The following is a 22084-nucleotide window of genomic DNA, read 5'->3' on the forward strand; positions in this document are numbered from 1 at the left end:
GACACAAGAGGGAAGAGATATGGGAACATATGTATAACTGATTCACTTTGTTTAAAGGAAAAACTAACACACTATTGTAAAACAGTTATACTCCAATAAAGATGTTTAAAAAAAATGTGATCTGGAGAACACACACACATGCGTATATATAAAGTTTCATGTGTTAGCACATGACAATGCATTATACAAAGTTGTAGGAGCAGAATGCTGGAAACAACCTAACTGTCCAGCAACACAAGAAATGATAAATAAATAGACACAACGAATTAGTAAATGCAGGTAAATGTATGCACTAAAGCTAATATATCAGTATGGATTAACACCATAAAAATGATGCTGAGGAAAAAAGTTACAGAAGGATATGTACAGTTAATGTTACTAGATTTATAAAACACTCAAAACACTATATCACACATGTGTGATAAAAGTATGAAAGTATAGTATAGACACATACGAAAGAATGCATGGGTATAATTCCCTGCAAATTCAGGACAGAGAAGGGAGGGGAGTGGGGTTATTAAAGATATACACAGGGGCTTGATTTTTTTCTACAATATTCTATTCTTAACATCTGTGTGCACATGTACTGTATTCTGTTTTCTGTGCTCGAAATATTTCATAATTTAAAAAAGTTTTTCTAGAAACCAATCATCTGAAAAGGGTTGAAGGAGGTAAACACTGTTGGTGTATTATCACTATTTTCAAATATTTGAAGGGTCATCATGTATAAGAAAGAAGAATGTGTTCTGTTTAACTAACACATATGTACAAGCATTTGTTAACCAAAAAGCCACATACATATTACTTATTTCTACCTCAGAGGACAGAATTAGGACAAATGGAAGGAGTTACAAGGATGAAGGTAGATTTGTGCCCCATACAGAGACAAGTTAACAATCAGAGGCAGCATAACATGGCAGTGAGAGCAGGACTGTTTAGAGCCAGCCTGCCTGGCTTTAGGTCCTGGCTCTGCCCTTTGTAGGCAGTAGATTGGAGCAGATTATTTAACCTCTGTTCCTGTTTCCCATTCTGTAAAATGGGGATAATAATAGTGCCTACACTTCACAGGGCTACATAAGGATTAAATGATTGATTATTCATAACGTGCTTGGAACAGTGCTTGGTACATAGCAAGCACTATATGTTTGTAAAATAAATCAAACAAATCTGGCAGATAAAGAGCCTTCCTTATAAAGCAGGAAGCTCTTTAAGGGCTTATTCGAAAGCTGGCTAAATCTCTGTTAAGGGTGGTGTGGAGGTAATCCTTCCCTTCTGGTCTAGCTGAGTACTTCTCAAATTTCCATATGCATTTGAATCACATGGGGATCTTGATAAAATTCAAGTTTCTAGTCAGTAACTGTGGGATGGAGCCTGAGATTCCTTATTTCTAACAGGTGTCTCCTGGGGATGACACCTTGAGTAACAGAGCTATGGATGGCCTGGGCCTTTCCCTATGACCATACATCGTAGTTTCTAAGATGCCTAGTTCTTGTTTCTGATCAATCATCAATTTGCAGCAAATTCTAGATATATTTCTCTTTCAAAACCAATTTTTACCCTTCAATTAACTAATAATTTAAACACTAAAAGGATTAATAATTTATAGGAAGCTTGGGTGACTCTTTATATAACTGTAAATAATTACCACATAATCTTTTATAAATTCTGCTTTTGGATTTTTTTTCAAGCAGAAACACTTATAATGAGATGTTAAAACAGTAAAATACGGGGGGGGGGTGCGTATCATTTTGAAATTCAGATCAGAGTCTATTATGATAGGGAAGAGGATGTCACTCTAGATTTCCAAATTGGCGAGTGAGAGTAGGAAAATCATATTTAAGGGCAGGATAAATTAGAAAGAATGTCAAGGCTTGAAGTAAAAAGGAGAAGGTAAAGAAGGATTTTTTTTTTAAGTTTGAAGTATGGTTCTGAGAGATGTTAAAGAGAAAGACCAGTGGGATCAACATTTTATATTAATTCAGTGATAAAAGCCAAAAAGGGAAATTAGACTTCAGTACACCAGAGGGCTCTGGTGAATAATACTGGGCTCCAGTGGGAGCCCCGCCCATCTGACATTGGACACAACTGGACCTCCAGGTTCAACTGAAATCTGAATGTTCTGAAGCAGATCTTTAACACTGTGATCCAGAATAGAAACCCAGAAAATGTCCCGTTGCTTGGGGTGGTTTGTGTTGTGGGAAGTTCTAGACGATTTGGTCTGAATTATACTCCATGCTTTCTTTCCTTCAGGGAATCCTCAATGATGACAGTTGATTTAGAGCGAAAGGGAACGCCCAGAGTTTCCTTAGGATTGACGCAAACAAGCAGTGAGTCTATGACTACCGTGTACCTAGTGTTTGGGGCTTTCACCATAGAGGGGCTCATGATTATTCAACATAAAGCTATTGGAACCAACTTCTGCTGCCCCCAGAGCACAGCTCACACATGTCCCTAGATCTGAAATAGCCTCTCTCTACTATTGTTATAGTATTATTTATTAGTATAAATACTAATAAATAAATACTCTGTAGTATTATAAAGTAGAGGGACAGTGGGGAGGCAGCATAGAGGACATTGTATTCTTTCATGTATTCTTTCACTGCTCTACTGTTCAAGGTCAAAGCAAGGAGTTTCCAGGTTCTATATTTTGTTTTAAAAAGGGCAGTATAGGAGAAGTCAGGGAGAGATAGAAGCAGTAGTCATTCAAGCAGATAATTCTACAGTTTTCTTTAAACCTGTGTTACTTTAAATAGTTTCAGTATTTTACTCACCACCACTGCACAGAGATTATATTTAGGATGTTTCAAAAAAATTGGACAAATGTAAGGAGTAAGGTCCAAGTTAGTGAGCGGGTAATGAATATCTGTCCTCAGTTTCCTTTTCATTGTACCCAGAATGTCAAACCTGCAGAGATATAATAAATGTGTAAAATAGAAAGTTAGTTTGTGAACCACTCATGAATGAAGTCCACATACCTTCACAAGTTCCAAGTACAGTTAAAAGTAATTTCTTGGAAAGATTATTTGGTGTAGACCTATACATAAATTATTTCTTTCTTATCTACATATATTTGAATCTCCACAGCCAAAACTGAGGCTGAAATGGGCCAGGGAGTGAGACAGGGTAGAGTCAATCTAGCGGGAGAAAAAGAAAGGGATAAAGCCAAGCTCAGCATCTGGGGGAGTAGGAATCACATTGATAACTTCCAGAAGTCTTCCCTCCATCTGATGCTGTTCGCTCTCACCAAGCTGACTCAGCTTTTCCTTATGTTGATTTCAGCACACACTGTCTTCGCAGTGTCCTGTTTTCCAACTTGGAGGTTTTAATATATCTTTAATAAGATAAAATTTTGTGAAAATCTTGTCACATTCTCTGTGTTATACAGATCAGCAGTTCCCAAATCTGAGTTAATATCAGAATCACCCCAGAGCTTTTTAAAGAATAAATTATGTTCATTTTGGAAAAACAGCTGGTTTAGGTCGGAGGAAGGGAAATTACTGGGTGAGGCTGAGATATTCTTGTGCCAGAAAGCAAGAAATCTTGTTTGCAAAAACTAAGGGAAGGGCTTCCCTGGTGGTGCAGTGGTTGAGAATCCGCCTGCCAATGCAGGGGACACGGGTTTATGCCCAGGTCTGGGAAGATCCCACATGCCGCGGAGCGGCTGGGCCCGTGAGCCATGGCCGCTGAGCCTGCGCGTCGGGAGCCTGTGCTGTGCAACGGGAGAGGCCACAACAGTGAGAGGCCCACGTACCACAAAAAAAACAAAAAACAAACAAACAAAAAACTAAGGGAATAGCATATCATATGACCCAGCAATCCCATGCCTAGGTATCATCTCAGAAGAAACAAAGACTTATATCCACACAGAAACCTATATGCAAAATTTATAGCAGCTGTATTCATATCTGCCCCAAACTGGAAACAACTCAAATGTTCATCAACTAGTGAATGGATCAACAATTTTGGTACATTCATAAAAGGGTATACTACACAGCAATCAAAAGGAAGGAACCATGACTACATTCCACAACATGGGTTAATCTCATTGTGCTAAGTGAAAGAAGCCAAACTCAAAAGGCCATATATGGTATAACATACGACATTCTGGAAAAGACAATAAAGATGGAAATCAGGTTGGAAGTTTCTAGGGGCTGAGGGTGGGAGAAGGAATTGATTATGAAGGAACATGAGAAAACTTTTTGGGGTGATGGAAAGAATCTCTGTTGGCAGTGATGGTTATATTACATTTGTCAAAATTCATAGAACTATATAAAAGAAGGATACATTTTATATATGTAAGTAACCTTAAATTAACTAATGGGGTCACAGGAGCTGGCTTGAAGGGGATCCCACTGGCCAACTTTGAACAATCTGAATACGGTGAAGAATGATAATAGTAATGGATATTAAACCAATTAAGTTTAAAAATATCCATGAGTCCAGAGTGATACTAGTTACAGAGGGGAAAACTACTATACCTTTAAATAGTGAGATCTTATAGTCACTACCTTAACTAAGTGGTCAAACTTAACATTACCAATAGTGGGACAAACGTTTATGATTTGCCTCCTGATGTAATGTAATGACAAGTCCATAACATCAGCTATGGCAAATTCTTGCTAAAAAAAAAAGTTTAGCCTGAATCTAACTATGGGGAAACAATTAGACAAATCCAGGATGGGTGACATAATCTAAACAAACTCAAAATGAGAAAAATATGTTTAAATATGAAAAAAGAGGGAAGGAGTCTTCTAGATTAAAAGAGACTAAAGAGACAGCCAAATGCAATGTATGACCCTTGACTGGATGCTAGATTGGAAGAAAAGTTATGAAAGATATTTTGGGGATGGGGAAATTTAGATATGGACTGTATCTTGGGTGATATAATATTATTGTTAAATTTCCTGGGCTATATGATAATGGTGTTGTATGTAGGAGAATGTCCTATTCTCAGGTGATACATGCTGAAGTATTTAAGCATGAAATGCCATGGTGTTTGCATCTTACTTTAGACCATTCAGCTAATAAAATGGAAGGGAGGGCTGGAGGGAGAAAGAGACAGACAGGAAGAACAAAAGGAAATGTGGCAAAGTGGCACCAACGAATGAATATTCTAGGGTATATGGGTATTCATTATATACCTTTTCAAATTTTCTGTAGATTTGTAACTTTTAAAAATAAAAACTGGGACTTCCCTGGTGGCACAGTGGTTAAGAATCTGCCCACCAATGCAGGGGACACGGGTTCGAGCCCTGGCCCGGGAAGATCCCATATGCTGCAGAGCAACTAAATCCATGTGCCACAACTACTGAGCCTGTGCTCTAGAGCCCGGGAGCCACAACAACTGAAGCCCATGTGCCCTAGAGCCCATGCTCCGCAACAAGAGAAGCCACCGCAATAAGCCTGCACACTGCAACCCACGCTCCACAACTAGAGAAAGCCCGCACAGCAACAAAGACCCAAAGCTGCCAAAAATAAATTTAAAAATAAAAAATAAAAATAATAACTGAGCGTGGTGGGGGGGTGTTAAAAATTTAAATAGTGATGCTTAAATTCCACCTCAGACCTGTGCGAACAGAATCCCCAAGGGTGGAGCTAGGGAATTTATTTATTTATTTATTTTATAACATCTTTATAGGAAATTTATTTTTTAAAAGCACTCAAAGCGAGTGCCAAATGTCCATTGAAAGTCGAACAAACAAAATATGATGTACATACATACGATAGAGTATTATTCAGCTATAAAAAGTAATGAACTTCTGGTACACGTCACAACAAGGATGAACCTTGGAAACATGCTAAGTGAAATAGGCCAGCAAAAAGGACAAATGGTGTGTGACTACACTTATATGAAGTATCAGAACGGGCAAATTTATAGACACAGAAAGTAGACTGGAGGTTACCAGGGGCTGGGAGGGAAGAGGAATGGGGAGTTATTGCTTAATGGTTCCGGAGTTTCTGTTGAGGGTGATGAAAAAGTTTTGGAAAATCGATGCACAATATCGTGAATGTAATTAATGCCAGTGAAATTATATACTTAAAATGGCAAATTTTGTTATATATATTTTACCACAGTTTTTTTTGTTGTTTTTTTTTTTGTGTGTGTGTGTGGTTCGCGGGCCTCTCACTGTTGTGGCCTCTCCCATTGCGGAGCACAGGCTCCGGATGCGCAGGCTCAGCGGCCATGGCTCACGGGCACAGCCGCTCCGCGGCGTGTGGGATCCTTGCGGACCGGGGCACGAACCCGTGTCCCCTACATCGGCAGGCGGACTCTCAACCACTGCGCCACCAAGAAAGCCCTACCACAGATTTTAAAAAATAAATGTAATATACTCAACACCATTGAATTGTACACTTAAACAGGTGAATTGCATGGTATGTGAATTATATCATGATAAAGCTGTTCAAAAAATCTGCTCACAAAATGTCAAAATCCATACCTTTTTAAGTGAAAGACAATTATTTTTGGTGCTTTAGAAATACTGGCCTTCACAGCTGTTTCTTCCTTGGTTTCGCAAAAAGAACAGTAAATTTGGTTGTTCCAGGTCAGTGTGTCTTGTTGAAAAAAACACTGGAGACAGTCCTGTTGAGGGAAAAAAGCATTTGGTGACCAAACTGAATCCACTGCAACCTGGGGTCCTGACTATATCAGAACTCTGAAAGAGCTGCAGAAATGTAATCCTTGGTGCTTTTCTCCAAGTCCAAGAGATGCCAGCGCCGCAAGCTGCAGCTTGGATATAGTCCACCTGGCAAAGGAGGTGCTGCTTTCTCACTGAGTTACTGAAATAGATCCAAATGTCCATCTCATTTCTAATCACTGAATCAGCATTTTAACATTTCTGGTTTGTTTCAGAATAATACCAACTATGCAATTTCCACTAACCAAGTCAGGCAGCTGCTTTAAGTTATTCATCTCATCAGAAAAGTGATCTGGGGACTGAAAAATGACAGTATTCCTGTATTTGCGGGTGGCCCATAATAAAGACAGCAGAACAGAGAGAATTAGATCTCATGCCCACAGTAGACATCCTCAACCAGCCAGGCTCCCCGCTCTGCAAACCATTAACCTAAAGAGGAAGATGAGCACAGATTGCCAGCACCTCACTTAGAGGCTTTGGAATTCATCTTCAGTAGTGTTTAGCAGTTTGATCTGAGAACAAAGCCCAGTTCTGAATAAGTAGTAGGATTATTTTCTCTAACTCTGGTATTTCAAGACTTTTAGCAATTTAAGAAGAAAAATATAAATGTGTGTTTTCCTGCAAGGAAACTTATTGCTCCCTCCCTCCTCACAGTTCCCTGGCTTTTACTGCCACCTTCCACCCACCCTGCCCCCCACTCCCACCACTCCTCCGTTTACAGATTAACTGTTGGTATTATGGTAAAGAAAATTTGAGAGGTAAACTAAGGCACTATTCCATTCTATCTTCCCCCCAGATTCCTCAGCTTTTGTCCAAAACATAAGTGCTCAAGTATAAGAGTCAAAGTCATTTCCTAATATGTACCTACAGACCTCTGGGATGAGAGAGGGCCATAAAATTTTTATAAGTATAAGTTCCCTATATGCACCAAGCCATCTCAATAGACTGAATAAAGCCCACCCATCTTTCCAGTTTTACAGTGAGGCTCTTTCATTGAGCACATTTAGAGATACATCTGAATTCATAGTAACTTTTGGCTGTATGTCACTTTTCTACAAAACGTTCTTATCACGGGTTTCCAATTTTTTTAAGCTATAAAGTAGCTCCCCTCATACTAGAAAATGTAGGAAACAGCCTTGGGAAAACCCAGGGCTGGGGTAGGCATAGACAAAAGAAGTCTCCAGGAGTAAGAATCCCTACCTGAAGAGAGCACTTGTATTTGGATGGAATGGGGAGGGAGAGGATGGTGAAGACTTCATTCTTGTAGGTACAGTTCTCACACTTTAAACATATGATGCTATAATTGAGATGCCCTTCAAACAGCCGGGTGATGATGGAGGACTCGTTGGCAATCATCTTCCTGTAGAATCTCGGAATAGATCTTTTTTCATATGATCTTTTTTGGTGGTACTGAATAAAGGAACAAATCAACTACTGGTTATCAAAAATTTTTAAATAGAATGACCTGATTTTTCTAACAGAATGCTACCCAAAACCACTTAGTTTTGAATTCAGAAAATAAACAGAATAAGATCTTCTTAAGAGCATATAATATGTGTGATTTCTGATAATTCAGTTATTTCCCTCTTTAAGTGAAGCTGAGGAACGAGGACACCCTAGCCCTGGTAAAACACATGTCCATGGTGCCATAAACTGACAGTAAATGATAATGTGATATAGGGTCATGCAGGCAGTTTTTCCTGGGCAGAGGGTAAGCTGCAAACTAGCTTCTGGTCATGCAAGCTGATCTAAAGGTAAGATAAAGGAATTGGATTTCTCCTCCAGTCCCTTCAGGTTATGTTTCTTAGTCTCTTCTTTTATTGTTAGAAAAAAAATTTTTTTAAGAGCAAATCTTAAACTCCAAAGGCAGCCCGATTTCACTAGCCTTGTAGCCTGATTTGAATCTAGCTGATGCTCAGGAACAGTATTTCCGGGAGCACACCCTGACTGGTGATTCTACAGCCTCAGCAGAATATACATTCTGAAGGCGCTTTAGCTCCACAGTCAGCTATACTTTGGAACTGTGCACAAGGCTCCGCTTTGGCTGCTTCTTTCATCACACCCACCTGCCCGTGTCTTCCACCTCACAGTAGTTTGATGCCTCTAACTCCAAGTTTAACCTTGAGAACCAGAATGCTATTTATTTCAGACTGGCAGCAGATGAGGACCTCAGTGATTTTTACTGACCATTACCCTCCCCTCTGGCTAAAAAAAGTGCTGCTGTGACTATCTCAGTAAAACTTAAAAATGGAGCTGAGGATTGCAGATGAGAGGGATTAACAGTAATAGTTTGTGGTCTTTCATGATAAGTGTCTCCTGGCTATGAGGTAAGATAACAGCAGTACAAAGACACTGTATAAAGCCTAGGGCATATCTTTGGAGAGTGCGGGTCTCAGATCAAGGCTGAAGGTAGTGAGTCTTATAAATAAAGGCAACCTCCTTAGTAACTGGCAATTTCATGTTTTATTAAATGTATGTCCCAATCCAGTGAAATACTCAGGTTAGGCACATGTAGTATAAAGATGAAACTGCAGGTTACAAGATCTGTCCTTTCACCTCACACCAAGCTTAATATTTCCTCGGGTTTGTAGCTACCAAGAACACTTGTTTTAAGTTGTAAATTTGATATATTATACCTCATGAGGAATATATTTTTATAAAAAAATGTAATTTTCACTCTAAAACAATAGTCAATGCAGATGTTACTGCAAAGGGAACTAGACCAGTGGTCCCCACACCTGCTGATTACTGGAAATCCCAAGTGAGTTTTCCTAGAAGACAACCCAGACATTCTAATTCAATAACACCAGAGGGCCTAAGAAGCTGTGCCATAAAATCTCCCCAGGTGATTCTGATAAACAGCTAAGTTTGAGAAATACAGGCCCATTCAAATACTAACTTGAATGTTGCCCATAGTGACCCCAGCACCTGTGCTCAGCACAGAGTAGGCAATACTGACTGAACAAATGAAAGAATGAAAAGTGAAAGTTGCTGATAGAGCTAAAGGTCTATTTCAAGGCCATTAATTCTATTTACCTTTTTTAGAGTTTCATGAAGTTCATTCAGGACATAAATCAAGAATTCCTGAGCATCTTGCTGCGTCTTTTTCATAAATGCTGGGTAGAGTTTGCCAAGAGCTGACCAAAATATCTCTGGTGAGACATAGTCAGAGTCTCCAAGCCACATGTCTGTCATCACATAGGCAAAAGCAGTGGCAACCTCACTGCAATCCCTTGGAAGAAGGAAGGGAAATGATTCCGGCTAAGCATGTGGCATCAGACCCCAAACAAAGCTTCATTCATTTCTTGGTTGACCTTCCCATTTTACTCACCCTAGAAATGGGATCTGGGGCACTGCAGCCTCTCCTAACTGGTTTAGCCCTTCATAGGGACTCCAGAGGGTCCCTTCCCTAACCTCACCTTGGAGAGCAGGGGTGAGGGCCTGGCTGCAGGGATGGCAAATGGTCTTACTTTTGAAGAGCAGTAATGTACTTTCCAGAGAGGAAGTATTCCACCAGCGGTGAGATGCTGCAGAGACACTGTAAGATGGCATTCATGTAGCATGTGTTGCCCAGGTTCCGCAGACCAGTCACGCCCTGGAAATGGGGCTGGTTCTCATCAGCCTCATTAAGTGGAAAGGGGTCATAGTGATCTGTGCACTCTGTGCTGTGTTGGTGCCACATGGAAAGAAAGGAAAGCATTTTGAGGAAACAAAATACGTACAAATGAAATAAGGCCGTCTCAACCTAATGACACAAAGAAGAGTCTTTCATAAGACTTCCACCAAATACATTCCCTATCAAAGACAGAAGTATTCGGACTTGGAGTCTAAAATTGCATTACTTTGTTTGGGACTCTTTGAACAGTGCCTGCCGCCAAATAAGCAGAGATAAAGTTTCTTCCTAAAACCAAAGCAAGAGGACAGAAAAAATTGGCCTTTCAGAGACCTAGAATTGCTTTGCTAAAATGCAGACTTCCTCTCTAAATACCAAAGTATTTCCTTTTTTGCTGGGCAAGTAATTTAATTATTATTAGCAGTAATAATAATAACAATATAGTAGTTAATAACAATAGCTATATTGTATTGACCTGACACTATGTTAAGTACTTAACATGAACTTTCCCATTTAATTCTTCCAACAATTCTATGGGGTAGGTACAGTTATTTTTAAATCGTTTTACAGGTGAGATATCATGTGTAAATAAATGGTTTCATCATTTGCCCATGGTAATATACTAAGGCATGTGCAGTGGCACATAGAGAGAAGGGATATCTATCTATCTATCTATCTACCTACCCATCATCTGTCTGTCAAGAGTTATTTAGATTTATATATCAAATATTAGGAGTATATATGTGTGTGTGTATACATATATATGCCATATATACATTTGAGAGCATAATATATACACATATTAAGAGCACATACATATATGTATATATAATACATACATATATAAACACACACACATACATAGAGAGGGGGGAGAGGAAGAGCATTTAGTTTAAATTTTGAAGGTCACTTACTAGTTACATGATCTGGGACTCATATCTGTTTCTCATCTATAAAATAGGAATAGTGTTACCTGCCTTATAGGATTGTTGGATTGTGAGGATTAAACAATACAAGGAACGAGGCACAGATTACATAGTTAATGGTAACCTAAAAAAAAATTTCTTTTAAAGAAATAACTGATCCAGGATGTCCTTAACAGTAGCTACGGAATTCGTGTGTCCATGTGGATCAACCAGAGCTGCACAGAGGAGAGGGTCCTCTTCTTTCCACACAGAGCTTCCTTTTGTAATTTGGCTACTGTACCAGGCAGCCCAGTATCTTCATCCATTTGGGTTTTCTTTCCATGTAGTATCTAAAACTGGGACTCCAGGAGACAGCTACCTCATGTCAGTACCTCTACTTATAATTCTGCCAGTTTGAAAAGTGCTCTCTTCTACACGGAGGGACATTTCCCCTTTTATTTACCAATGTCATAGGAGGCCCTGGGCTGTCACTCTTTAGGAATGACTATTGGCTAGATATTAAATAACATCTTCCCATTCCTTCCCTTTGGGAGACCTCCAATGGGTCAACCCTGAGGAATCCATTCAAAATATGACATGTACCTCCTGACCCCTTTAAGCATGGCTTCCCCCCACCCCACCCCAGCCCAGCTAAGCTTATCTAGAAAACTGTAGTAGACAGAGGCTCACAGGACATAGTAGATACCGAAGTCATCTGCAGTGAAAGGCTGTTGCAAAGCCATTTTAGTGAAATGACGTTGGTCTTGCACTTCTATTCAGGAGCTATGTCTAAACCTTTTAACTTCATTTCTCCAAGCCTGTTACTTTGGCTCTTCTTGTTTTGTAATAAACAACTTATATGTTCCTTCCTACTTTCAGTAGCTGCAAACTGATTTCATCTGTACTTCAGGTACCTTCCAACTTGGATTTCCCATACATCATAATCCTTTACATTGCACTTCAAAATTCTAGAATGCTGCCTGAGATACTGTTACTTGGTTGCTTTCAAACTTAAAAGATTAGATTTCATAGAATTAACTAAACATATAACCTCTCTTCATCTTTCCAAGTTTCTCTTGTTTATATATATTACACACACACACACACACACACACACACACACACACACACACATACACAGAAGATTTGCCTCCATATCAGTGGATACTATGGCAACTCTGCCCCCTTAGGGCACTCATCCACCATCCCAGTGACCACACCACTCCAGGGACTTTGAGGGACTGTGTCTCACACCGGGGAAAGAGGCAGATGGCTTTTGCTGCTTCCCAAAATGCATAATATCGGAATAGACTGGAGTATTTCCCTTCACAGTCATCAATTATAGTGCAAAAGAGGTATACACACACACACACACACACACCACTAATGCCACACTGGGCAAATAAAAATATTCATCAAAGAAGAAGTTATAAGTTGAGAAATAGCAAAGCACACATGAGCTCCTGAGCTCTCATTTTCTTCCCAGAGAACTGTGCTTAAGAAAGCACTTCAGCCGCATAGCACAGGGAGATCAGCTCAGTGCTTTGTGACCACCTAAAGGGGTAGGATAGGGAGGGTGGGAGGGAGATGCAAGAGGGAGGGGATGGGGGATATATGTGTACATATAGCTGATTCATTTTGTTATACAGCAGAAACTAACACACCATTGTAAAGCAATTATACTCTAATAAAGATGTTTAAAAAAAAAAAAGAAAGCACTTCAACAGAGAGGGACCCCCCAACCCCTGCAAAGGACCCCTACCCAATGCTCTGTCTAGATGAAAAGGGGTCAGAGGATACATGCGACCAATAGCAGTGATAGCAACCCGGTAGAGGAAGTGGCCTTGTTAGAAAGGGGGAGCCTCTGGAGTTCCGGAGCTAATACCAACGTGTTCTTCCTCTGAGCTAACTTAGAATCTGTAGAGAGTAGGTAAAGAAAGAGCCATTAGGGCCAATTCAATTCATCTTTTCTCAACTCTACATCTAGTAAAATGAATGAGGTAACAAAAAGAAACAACTCTTCAAAATTGTCAATGTCAGGAAAGAAAGAAGGCTGAGAACGATTTCAGATTAAAAAGAAACTAGAGAAACAAGACAAATACTCAATCCTGGATGGGATCCTTGGTCAGGGAAAAAAATAGTATAAAAGGACATTATTGGGACAACTGATGAAATCTGAATATGGATTATATAAGAATAGCTTTATAGCTGAATTTTATAAAACTATTCTGTTTATTAAAGATAATGTCCTTGTTTTTAAGAAATACACACTGAAGGATATAGGGATAAAGGGGCATGATTTATGCAACCTACTTTCAAATGGATCAGGAAAACACACACAAACACAGACACACGTGGAGAGAAGGGGGAGTGATAAAGCAAATATGAAGCAAATGCAGCCCAAATATCTGCAATTGGTGAATCTGAGTGAGGGTATATTGGAGTTCTTTATCCTCTTCCTGAAATCCTTCTGTAAGTTTGAAATTATCTCAAACTAAAAAGTTAAGAAAATGAGAATGTAGTAGACATATTTGTAATTTGGATTTATCTCCAAGATACAGTACTGGTAAGTCAAAAAGCAAGGTGCTTAAGAGTTTGCCTATAGTATGTCCAAATGGTTATACATATACATTTAAATTTATATACTTATACTCAGGCTACACAAAGACATTAAGAATAATCACTTTTTGACACCAGGATAAGGGATCCTGGCAACTAGAGGTGCTAACTCTTGCAGCTATTTGATCTTTGCAGCCTATTTACAGAGGAGTTTCTTGAAGTCACCACAGTGGTGATTCTGGAGGACGTGAATCCTATCATCCTGCTCCTTTTGTCAGTGAAGTTCTCCCAAGACCTTCAGTTTCTCCTAATCAATATAGTCTTGCTAAAATTTCATTTTAATTTGATGCTGGAAGGTAAAAATACAATTCATATTCATATGTTGATCTTGTATCCAGGAACCTTTATAAACTTACTTAAGTCTAATTTTTATTTAGGTTCTTTGGATTATTTCCTTTCCAATTCTTATGCCTTTTATTTTTTGGACTAGCTAGCACCTCTAGTAAAACATTGAATACAAGTGGGATAGTATGTATCCATAGCTCATTCCTGAACTGAGGAAAAGCTTTGTATAATTCACCATTAAGTGTGATGCTTACTAAAGGCATAGTTTTTTTTTTAAGAGTTGTCATCATGAATAGATTGTGAATGTGATCAGGTTTTTCTGTATCTTTTGAGGTAATCATGAGATTCTATCTTCTTTATTCTGTTATCATGGTTAATTATTGATGATGGTCACATGTTAAACCCATATTCTATTTCTCAGAGAAACCTATCTTACTTGTGATGTAGCATCATTTTCATGAATTGCTGGATTCTATTTGCTAATCTTTTGTTCAAGATTTTTGTATCTATGTGCATGACTAAGAACACCCATGGATTAGTGTTCTATGCTGTGTAACAAATTACCAAATACTTAGTGATTTAAAACAACACCCATTTACAATATTATCTGAGTTTCTGTAGGTCGGAGTCTGGCCGTGGCTTAGCTGGGATCACATATTGCATTTTGTTATCACGTCTCTTTAGGATCCTTTAACCTGAAACAGTTCTTATATATCTACTTGACTTTCAAGAACTTGACCCTTTTGAAGATTACTGGCCAGTTATTTTGAAGAATACCCCTTTATTTGGGTTTGTCTGATGTTTCCTCACGATCAGATTCACTTCATGCATTTGTAATACAAATATCACAGAAGAGATGCTGTGTTCTTACTGCATCATATTAGGTGCAACACAATTTTGATCTGTCCCAGCACTGGCAATGTTAACTCCAATCACTCAGATAAAGTGAGGCCTTCCAGCTTTCTCCAATGTAGTTACTTTTCCTTTTTGTAATCAGTATTTTGTGGGGAGGACTTACAGACAGTGTAAATGGTCCATTCTTCATCAAACTTTCACACAATCAGTTGCTTGGCTGGATTAATTATCACTATGGTGGTTGCCAAGTGGTGATTTCCTAATGCTGTTATTCCAATTACATTCATTAGCTGATCCTCTACTGTAAAGAGAAGTTTTCTCTTTTCCTCATTTGTTTTTTTAAAAAAATAATCATGGTGGACTCATGAATTTCTGTTTTATTCACTGGATTAGAATCTGTTATTATTATCATTTATTTCTGATGTATAAATCATCTCAAGATTAACCAGCAGGAGGCCCTTCAAGATGTTTTCTGTACCCGTTTGACATGTCCCCATAATTCTTTGGGCATTTCCTTACTTTTTGGTACAGCAAGGTCTTCCACACTTACCTTGTATTGTCCCTGTCCCAGTCCTGAAGTCAGCCATTTCTCAAAGAGCCCTGGTTCCTGTTAGAGAAGAACAGTATTTAGAAGATCTGGGAGCTAGGTATACTCACACTATTACAGTGTCACAGCCCCCCATTACTCTCAATATGTTTCCTTATTTGATCAACCCCTATGCATGTAAATTATCTCCTGTTGCTGCCACCCTTGATCCCCACCATATTACACTACACACAGACACCATCCTTACCCTGCTTCTCTGACACCCCACGTCAAGACACTGCTGCCCTGCAACAATACAAGGCCTAACTAGATTTGTCTCAACTATGGCTTTTAGACTAAAGTGTGAAAGAACGAAGGAAGAGAAGAAGAAAGGAATCAGGCTCTCCCTGTTATTTTCTGCTTCTGATTTTGATGGATTACTTTTTTTTTTTTGGTCTTTTTTCTCAGATGGCTTTAAGTTCACTAAAACTGCACTAGAAACTAAGTAATATGGCTTTTTAGCCTGCGAATGAGTGTACAAGTGTTGGGGTGGGATGAGGCTGTCAGCAATTGTAGGCAAGTCTTAGTGGACTTTCAGTGGGAACAGGCTGCAAAGACGTGTGGGAATAGAATTCTAACACACGTGGGTAGAGTGCAAGTGTTCCGACAGAGGCCAGTAATGCCCACAGAGGCCACTCACACTTTGTCATGGGAAGAACCCGAAAAACATGGGTCTGTCCTGCAAATGTCTGTTGTTGTACAACTATTTGAAGTATTCTCTTGATTGTATATCTTATCTGTGATATTGATTGTAACTTCTCTTTCATTTCTAATTTTATTTGGGCCCTCTCTCATTTTTCTTAATGAGTCTGGCTAAAGGTTTATCGATTTTGCTTATTTCTTGAGTTAGGCCTGTATTGCTATAAACTTCCCTCTTAGAACTGCTTTTGATGCTTCCCATAGATTTTGGAAAGTTGTGTTTTTATTTTCATTTGTCTCAAGATATTTTGTTTTCCTCTTCAGTTTCTTCATTGACCCATTGGAGGTTTTGTTAGTAGCAAGTTGTTAGGTCTCCATGTTTGTTTTCCCATTCTTCTTGTAATTGATTTCTAGTTTTATCCTGTTGTGGTCAAAAAGAAGCTTAATATAATTTCAATCTTCTTAAATTTATTGATAATTGTTTTATGGCCTAACATGTGATCTACTCTGGAGAAAGTTCCATGTGTACTTGAAAAGAATGTGTATTCTGCTTTGTTGGGGTGGAATATCTTGTACATATTTGTTAAGTTCACCTGTTCTAACAAGTCATTTAAGGCCAATGTTTCCTTATTGACTTTTTGTCTGGATGATCTATCCACTGATGTAAGTCAGGTGGTAAAGTGCTCTACTATTATTGTATTACTGTCAATTTCTCTCTTTATGTCTGTTAATATTTGCTTTATGTATTTAGATGCTCCTATATTAAGTGCAGATAGGTGCACATTTACAAATTTATAGCCTCTTTTGGATTGACCCCTTTATCATTATATAATGCCCTTCTTTGTCTTTTATTATAGACTTTGTTTTAAAGTCTACCTTGTCTGATGAGTACTGCTACCCCAGCTTTATTCGTTTCCATTTGCGTGGAACATCTTCCATCCCTTCATTTTCAGTCTGTGTTTTCAGCTCTGAAGTGAGCTTCTTGTAGGCAGCATACAGATGGGTCTTGTTTGCTTTTTTAAAATCCAATCAGCCACCCTATGTCTTTTGGAGCGTTTAGTCCACTTACATTTAAAGTGATTATTGATAGGTAGGCACATATTGCCATTTTGTTACCTGTTTTCTGGTTGTTTTTGTAGTTCTTTTCTGTTCTCTTAGTCTCTTCCTTGTTGTTTAATGATTTTATTTAGTGTTATGTTTGGGCTCCTCTCTTAATTTTTGCATATATATTTTAGGTTTTTGATTTGTGGTTACCATGAAGTTCATATATATCGACCTATATCTACTTGTTTTAAACTGATAGTCATTTCACTTCAATACAATTTAAAAGATCCCTATTTTTCACTCCCCCACCATGTTTTGCTTTTGATGTCATATTTTACATCTTTATGTCTATCCCTTTACTGTTTATTGTAGTTACAGCTGATTTTACCATTTTGTCTTTTAATCTTCATGTTAGCTTATTTCAGTGGTTAATCCACTGCCTTTACTGTTATTTGCATTTGCCACTGAGATGTTTCCTTTCATATATTTTATTTCTTGTTATAGCCTTTTCCTTTTACTTAAAGAAGACCCTTTAACATTTCTTATAAGGCCAGTTTGGTGGTGATGAACTCTTTGTTATTGTTGTCAGGCATACTATCTCTCCTTCAATTCTGAATGATAACCTTGATGGGTAGAGTATCTGAGGTTATAGGTTATTTCCTTTCACCACTTTAAATATATCATGCCACTCCCTTCTGGCCTGCAAAGTTTCTGTTGAAAAATCAGCAGATAGCCTTATGGGGGATGCCCTGGATGTACCTCTTTGTTTTCTCTTGCTGCCTTTAAAATTCTCTTTAATTTCTGCTGTTTTAACTATGGTATGTCTTGGTCTCTCCTTGGGTTCATCTTGCTTGGGACTTTCTGTGCTTACTGGACCTCGGTATCTGTTTCTCTCTTTGGGTTAGGGAAGTTTTCAGCCATAATTTCATCAAATACATTTTCTGCCCCTTTCTCTCTCTCACTTCTCCTTCTGGGATCCCTATAATGTGAACCTTAGTACACTTTATGTTGTCCTAGAAGTCACTTTAACTATCATGAAAAAAAACAATTTTTTTTTTTGGCTGTTCTGATTGGGTGATTTCCATTATTCTAACTTCCAGGTCACTTGTACGTTTTGCTCTGTCACCTAATTTGCTATTAATTCCTTCCAGTGTATAGTTTTCATTTCAGTTATTGCATTCTTCAGCTCTGATTCGTTCTTTCTTATATGTTCTGTCTTTGTTGAAACTCTGAGTTCCTCCATTTCTCTCCCAAGTTCAATGAGCATCTTTATGACCATTTCTTCATACTCTTTATCAGATAAATTACTTATCTTCATTTTATTAGGGTTCTTCCCCCCTTGAGGTTTTATTTTGCTCTTTTGTTTGGAACATATTCCTGTCTTCTCATTTTGTTTGATTTTCTCTGTCTCTATGAAATTAGGTGAAAGTTACCTATCCCAGTCTTCATGGTGTATGGGAACATCCCTATGCAGTTTGTGTGTGGCCAGTGGCTTTAGTGGGAGAGCGGGACACGAAGTGAACAGGGGCCATGTCTTCTCCTGGGGTGCATCGGCAGCTGCCTCCTTAGTGGGAAGTAGGGCTGGGGTTGGAGGGGCTAGAGTCAGTTGCAAGCTAGGGCTTCTCCTGGTTCAGTGGTGGTTGCTGCCATCAGGGGGGCAAGTCCAGGGCCCAAGGGGCTGGAGCAGGAGCCCTGAGGGAGCTGGGCTTCTTCTAGGAGTGATGGCAATCTCTGCCATGCTTGAGGGCATGGCCGGGGTCTGAGGGGAAAAATATGGAACACTTCACAAATTTGTGTGTAATCCAGGAACCATGCTAATCTCTGTATCATTCCAATTCTAGTATATGTGCTGCTGAAGCAATAATTAGATTTTATTTTTCTTTTTGCTTGAGTTTATCCTTAACACTTTCCAAGAAAATTGTGAACTTTCTGAGAAAGCCATTAAATAGCTGGGTTCAAGCTCCCCCTTTTCACTTAACAACATTGCTTTGTTGTCTCCTAGATACTATACGACAGGTGAAAATTCTTATGTCAATCTAATTTTTCTCCCCTTTGTACACTTACCTTTTTTAAAAAAATATTTTTGGCTGTGTTGGGTCTTCATTGCTGCACAAGGGTTTTCTCTATTTGTGGCGAGTGGGGGCTGCTCTTTGTTGTGGTGCGGCTTCTCATTGCGGTGGCTTCTCTTGCTACAGAGCACGGGCTCTAGGCATGTAGGATTCAGTAGTTGCAGCACGCAGGCTCAGTAGTTGTGGCTCACGGGTTCTAGAGCACAAGCTCGGTAGTTGTGGCGCACAGGCTTAGTTGCTCTGTGGCATGTGGGATCTTCCCAGACCAGGGATTGAACACATGTGCCCTTCACTGGCAGGCGGATTATCAACTACTGTGCCATCAGGGAAGCCCTGTATGCTTACTTTTTTGCTCATTTGCAGAGTGACCAAAATGTGGCATTAAGTAGGTCTTTTCACTTATTTCCTCTCTTCTAGGTCTTTTAATCTGGAATGCCTATTAAATAGTTATTATATCTCATTTACTAATCTAGAAGATATTTATTGTGACTCTACTTTGTGCCAGTCTCTGTGCTGGGTGTTTAGCAGTGAATAAAATACAAGTCTCTACCTTCATATAACTCACAGTCTATTGATCACTTAGATTTATTCTCTGTGCTTCCAACTCTTCCCACAGATTTTCCATTATTTTGACTTCCGTACACTTGCACTTGTATGGCTACTTGACTTGAATTCTCTTGATGTTTTAGTTTTACCTTTGTGCTTAGGGCAACTTTTTACATCTTTTTTTTTTTTTCTAATCTCACTCTTAAAGTCTTAAAGGATAACTAAAAAGTGCCTTCAAATGTTGAGATGAAGATGGAAAAGACTTATACACTTTGAGCACATTATACACATATACATCTCTTAAGCATGTGCTGATATTTTAACTATACTAACAAAAGAAGCTACAAGATAATAAGTTCCTTTATAAGAGAAAAATCACTCTCAGAATGTTCTCTATTCTTCATCATACCCTCCTCTCTCTATTGCAACTTCCAAGAGAAAAAAGGGTAGCATGAAGAGACCTATTATTTGAGTACTTTTATTTACTGAGTACTTAACTCACTGCATCTTCACAACAACATGAGACAAATATTGTCAAAGAGGCTTGCTCAATAAGTTGGTCAGCCATGGAATAAGTGGCAGAACAAGAATAAGAATCCGAGTCTATCCAGCTTCATTTTGCACTGTGGTGTATACACAGTTACTACAGAATTGAAAGGTCCATGGGATGTTATAGGATATGTCAGCACTTCCTTTTATAGCCAGACAATATTCTACTTTGGGATATATATTTTATTAATCCATTCATCCAATGGACATTTGTGTTGTTTCCACTTTTTGGCTGTTATCAATAACGCTGCTATCAACATCTGCGTACAAGGTTTTGTGTAGACATTTTCACTTCTCTTGAGTATAAACATACACCAAAGATTAAAACTGCTTTGTCATGAGCTGTCTTTTTATTGATGTGTTGTAAGTTCTTTACACAAGTCCTTTATCAGATATATTACTTGCAAAATTTTTCTCCCATGCTGAGAGTTGTCTTTTCACTGCTGATGGTGTACTTCAAAGCACAAAACTTAAAAATTTTGACAAAGTTCAATTTGTCTATTTTTTTCTTTTGTTGCCTTTGCTGTTGGCGCCGTATCTAAGAAACTATCACCTAGTCCAATGTCACAAAAATTTATGCCTACATTTTCTTCTAAGTTTCATGATTTAGGCTCTGACATTTAGGTTTTCAATCTTTTTTTTTTTTTTTTTTTGGCTGCATTGGGTCTTAGTTGAGGCCCACAGGATCTTTGTTGAGACATGCGGGATCTTTCCGTTACAGTGTGCCATCTGCTTGGCCTCCTCTCTAGTTGCAGCGTGCAGGTTCTCTCTAGTTGTGGTGCGTGGGCTCCAGAGCACATGGGCTTTGTAGTTTGCAGCAAGCAGGCTCTCTTGAGGTGCCGAGCTCAATAGTTGTGGCACACAGGCTTAGTTGCCCCACAGCATATGGGATCTTAGCTCCCTGACCAGGGATCAAACCCACATCCCCTGCATTGGAAGGCAGATTCTTTACCACTGGACCACCAGGGAAGTCCCTTCAATCCAGTTTGAGTTGACTTTTGCATATGGTGTGAGGTACGGGTTCAACTTCATTCTTTTGCAAGTGGGTATCTAGTTGTCACAAAACAATTTAATGAAAAGTCCATTCTTTCCCCATTGAGCTGTCCAGAAACCACAAATTTCTGGACTCTTAATTCTATTTTATTAATCTATAAGACATAACACACTGTCTTGATTTGTCTAGCTTTATTTGGGAAGGAGTATTTTAGCAGGCTTTTTAGATAGTTGTGGATATTCTTATTTGAGACAATACTAAAATTTGACAAACGATTTTTTTGGTTTTTTTTTTTGCGGTACGCGGGCCTCTCACTTTTGTAGCCTCTCCCCGTTGTAGAGCACAGGCTCCAGATGCGCAGGCTCAGCAGCCATGGCTCACGGGCCCAGCCGCTCCATAGCATGTGGTATCTTCCCGGACTGGGGCATGAACCCGTGTCCCCTGCATCGGCAGGCAGACTCCCAACCACTGCACCATCAGGGAAGCCCCCTAAATGGTGGTTTCTTAAAGGTCAGCTGCAGTGTAGAATCTGAAACCCCTGTAAACTTCTTCTACCCTGCTAGAGTTTCACTCACTTCTTCACTCACAGATCATTTTATAATCCATGCACAGAGCATTTGGAGAACATTGGTTGTTTCGCAGATCATCCAAATGTTGACACATTTCATATAAACTATCAAAAATAACTCTTGTTAAATCAGCACTGATTATATTGGAAAAGTATTGGGAAGCTGTCATGCTA

The 22084-nt window shown here is 39.0% G+C and overlaps 1 protein-coding gene and 1 pseudogene across 1 annotated transcript in view; both read right to left on the reverse strand.

The window, feature by feature from the left end:
* Positions 1 to 15598, reverse strand: part of USP50 (ubiquitin specific peptidase 50) — a 28327-nt gene extending 12729 nt beyond the window's left edge. Inside the window, exons 1-7 of the mRNA XM_067030614.1 lie at positions 15581 to 15598; positions 15466 to 15488; positions 10109 to 10303; positions 9675 to 9870; positions 7839 to 8048; positions 6441 to 6583; positions 2772 to 2904 (exon numbers count right to left, since the gene is read on the reverse strand). Of these exons, the coding sequence (XP_066886715.1) occupies positions 2772 to 2904; positions 6441 to 6583; positions 7839 to 8048; positions 9675 to 9870; positions 10109 to 10303; positions 15466 to 15488; positions 15581 to 15598 (918 nt within the window). The remainder of the gene's footprint in view (positions 1 to 2771; positions 2905 to 6440; positions 6584 to 7838; positions 8049 to 9674; positions 9871 to 10108; positions 10304 to 15465; positions 15489 to 15580) is intronic.
* A 3353-nt stretch (positions 15599 to 18951) lies between these two features.
* LOC131753909 (U6 spliceosomal RNA) lies at positions 18952 to 19045 on the reverse strand (annotated as a pseudogene).
* Positions 19046 to 22084: the final 3039 nt, after the last annotated feature.

This window comes from Kogia breviceps, chromosome 3 (genome assembly GCF_026419965.1).
Source record: "Kogia breviceps isolate mKogBre1 chromosome 3, mKogBre1 haplotype 1, whole genome shotgun sequence".
Lineage (NCBI taxonomy): Eukaryota > Metazoa > Chordata > Mammalia > Artiodactyla > Physeteridae > Kogia > Kogia breviceps.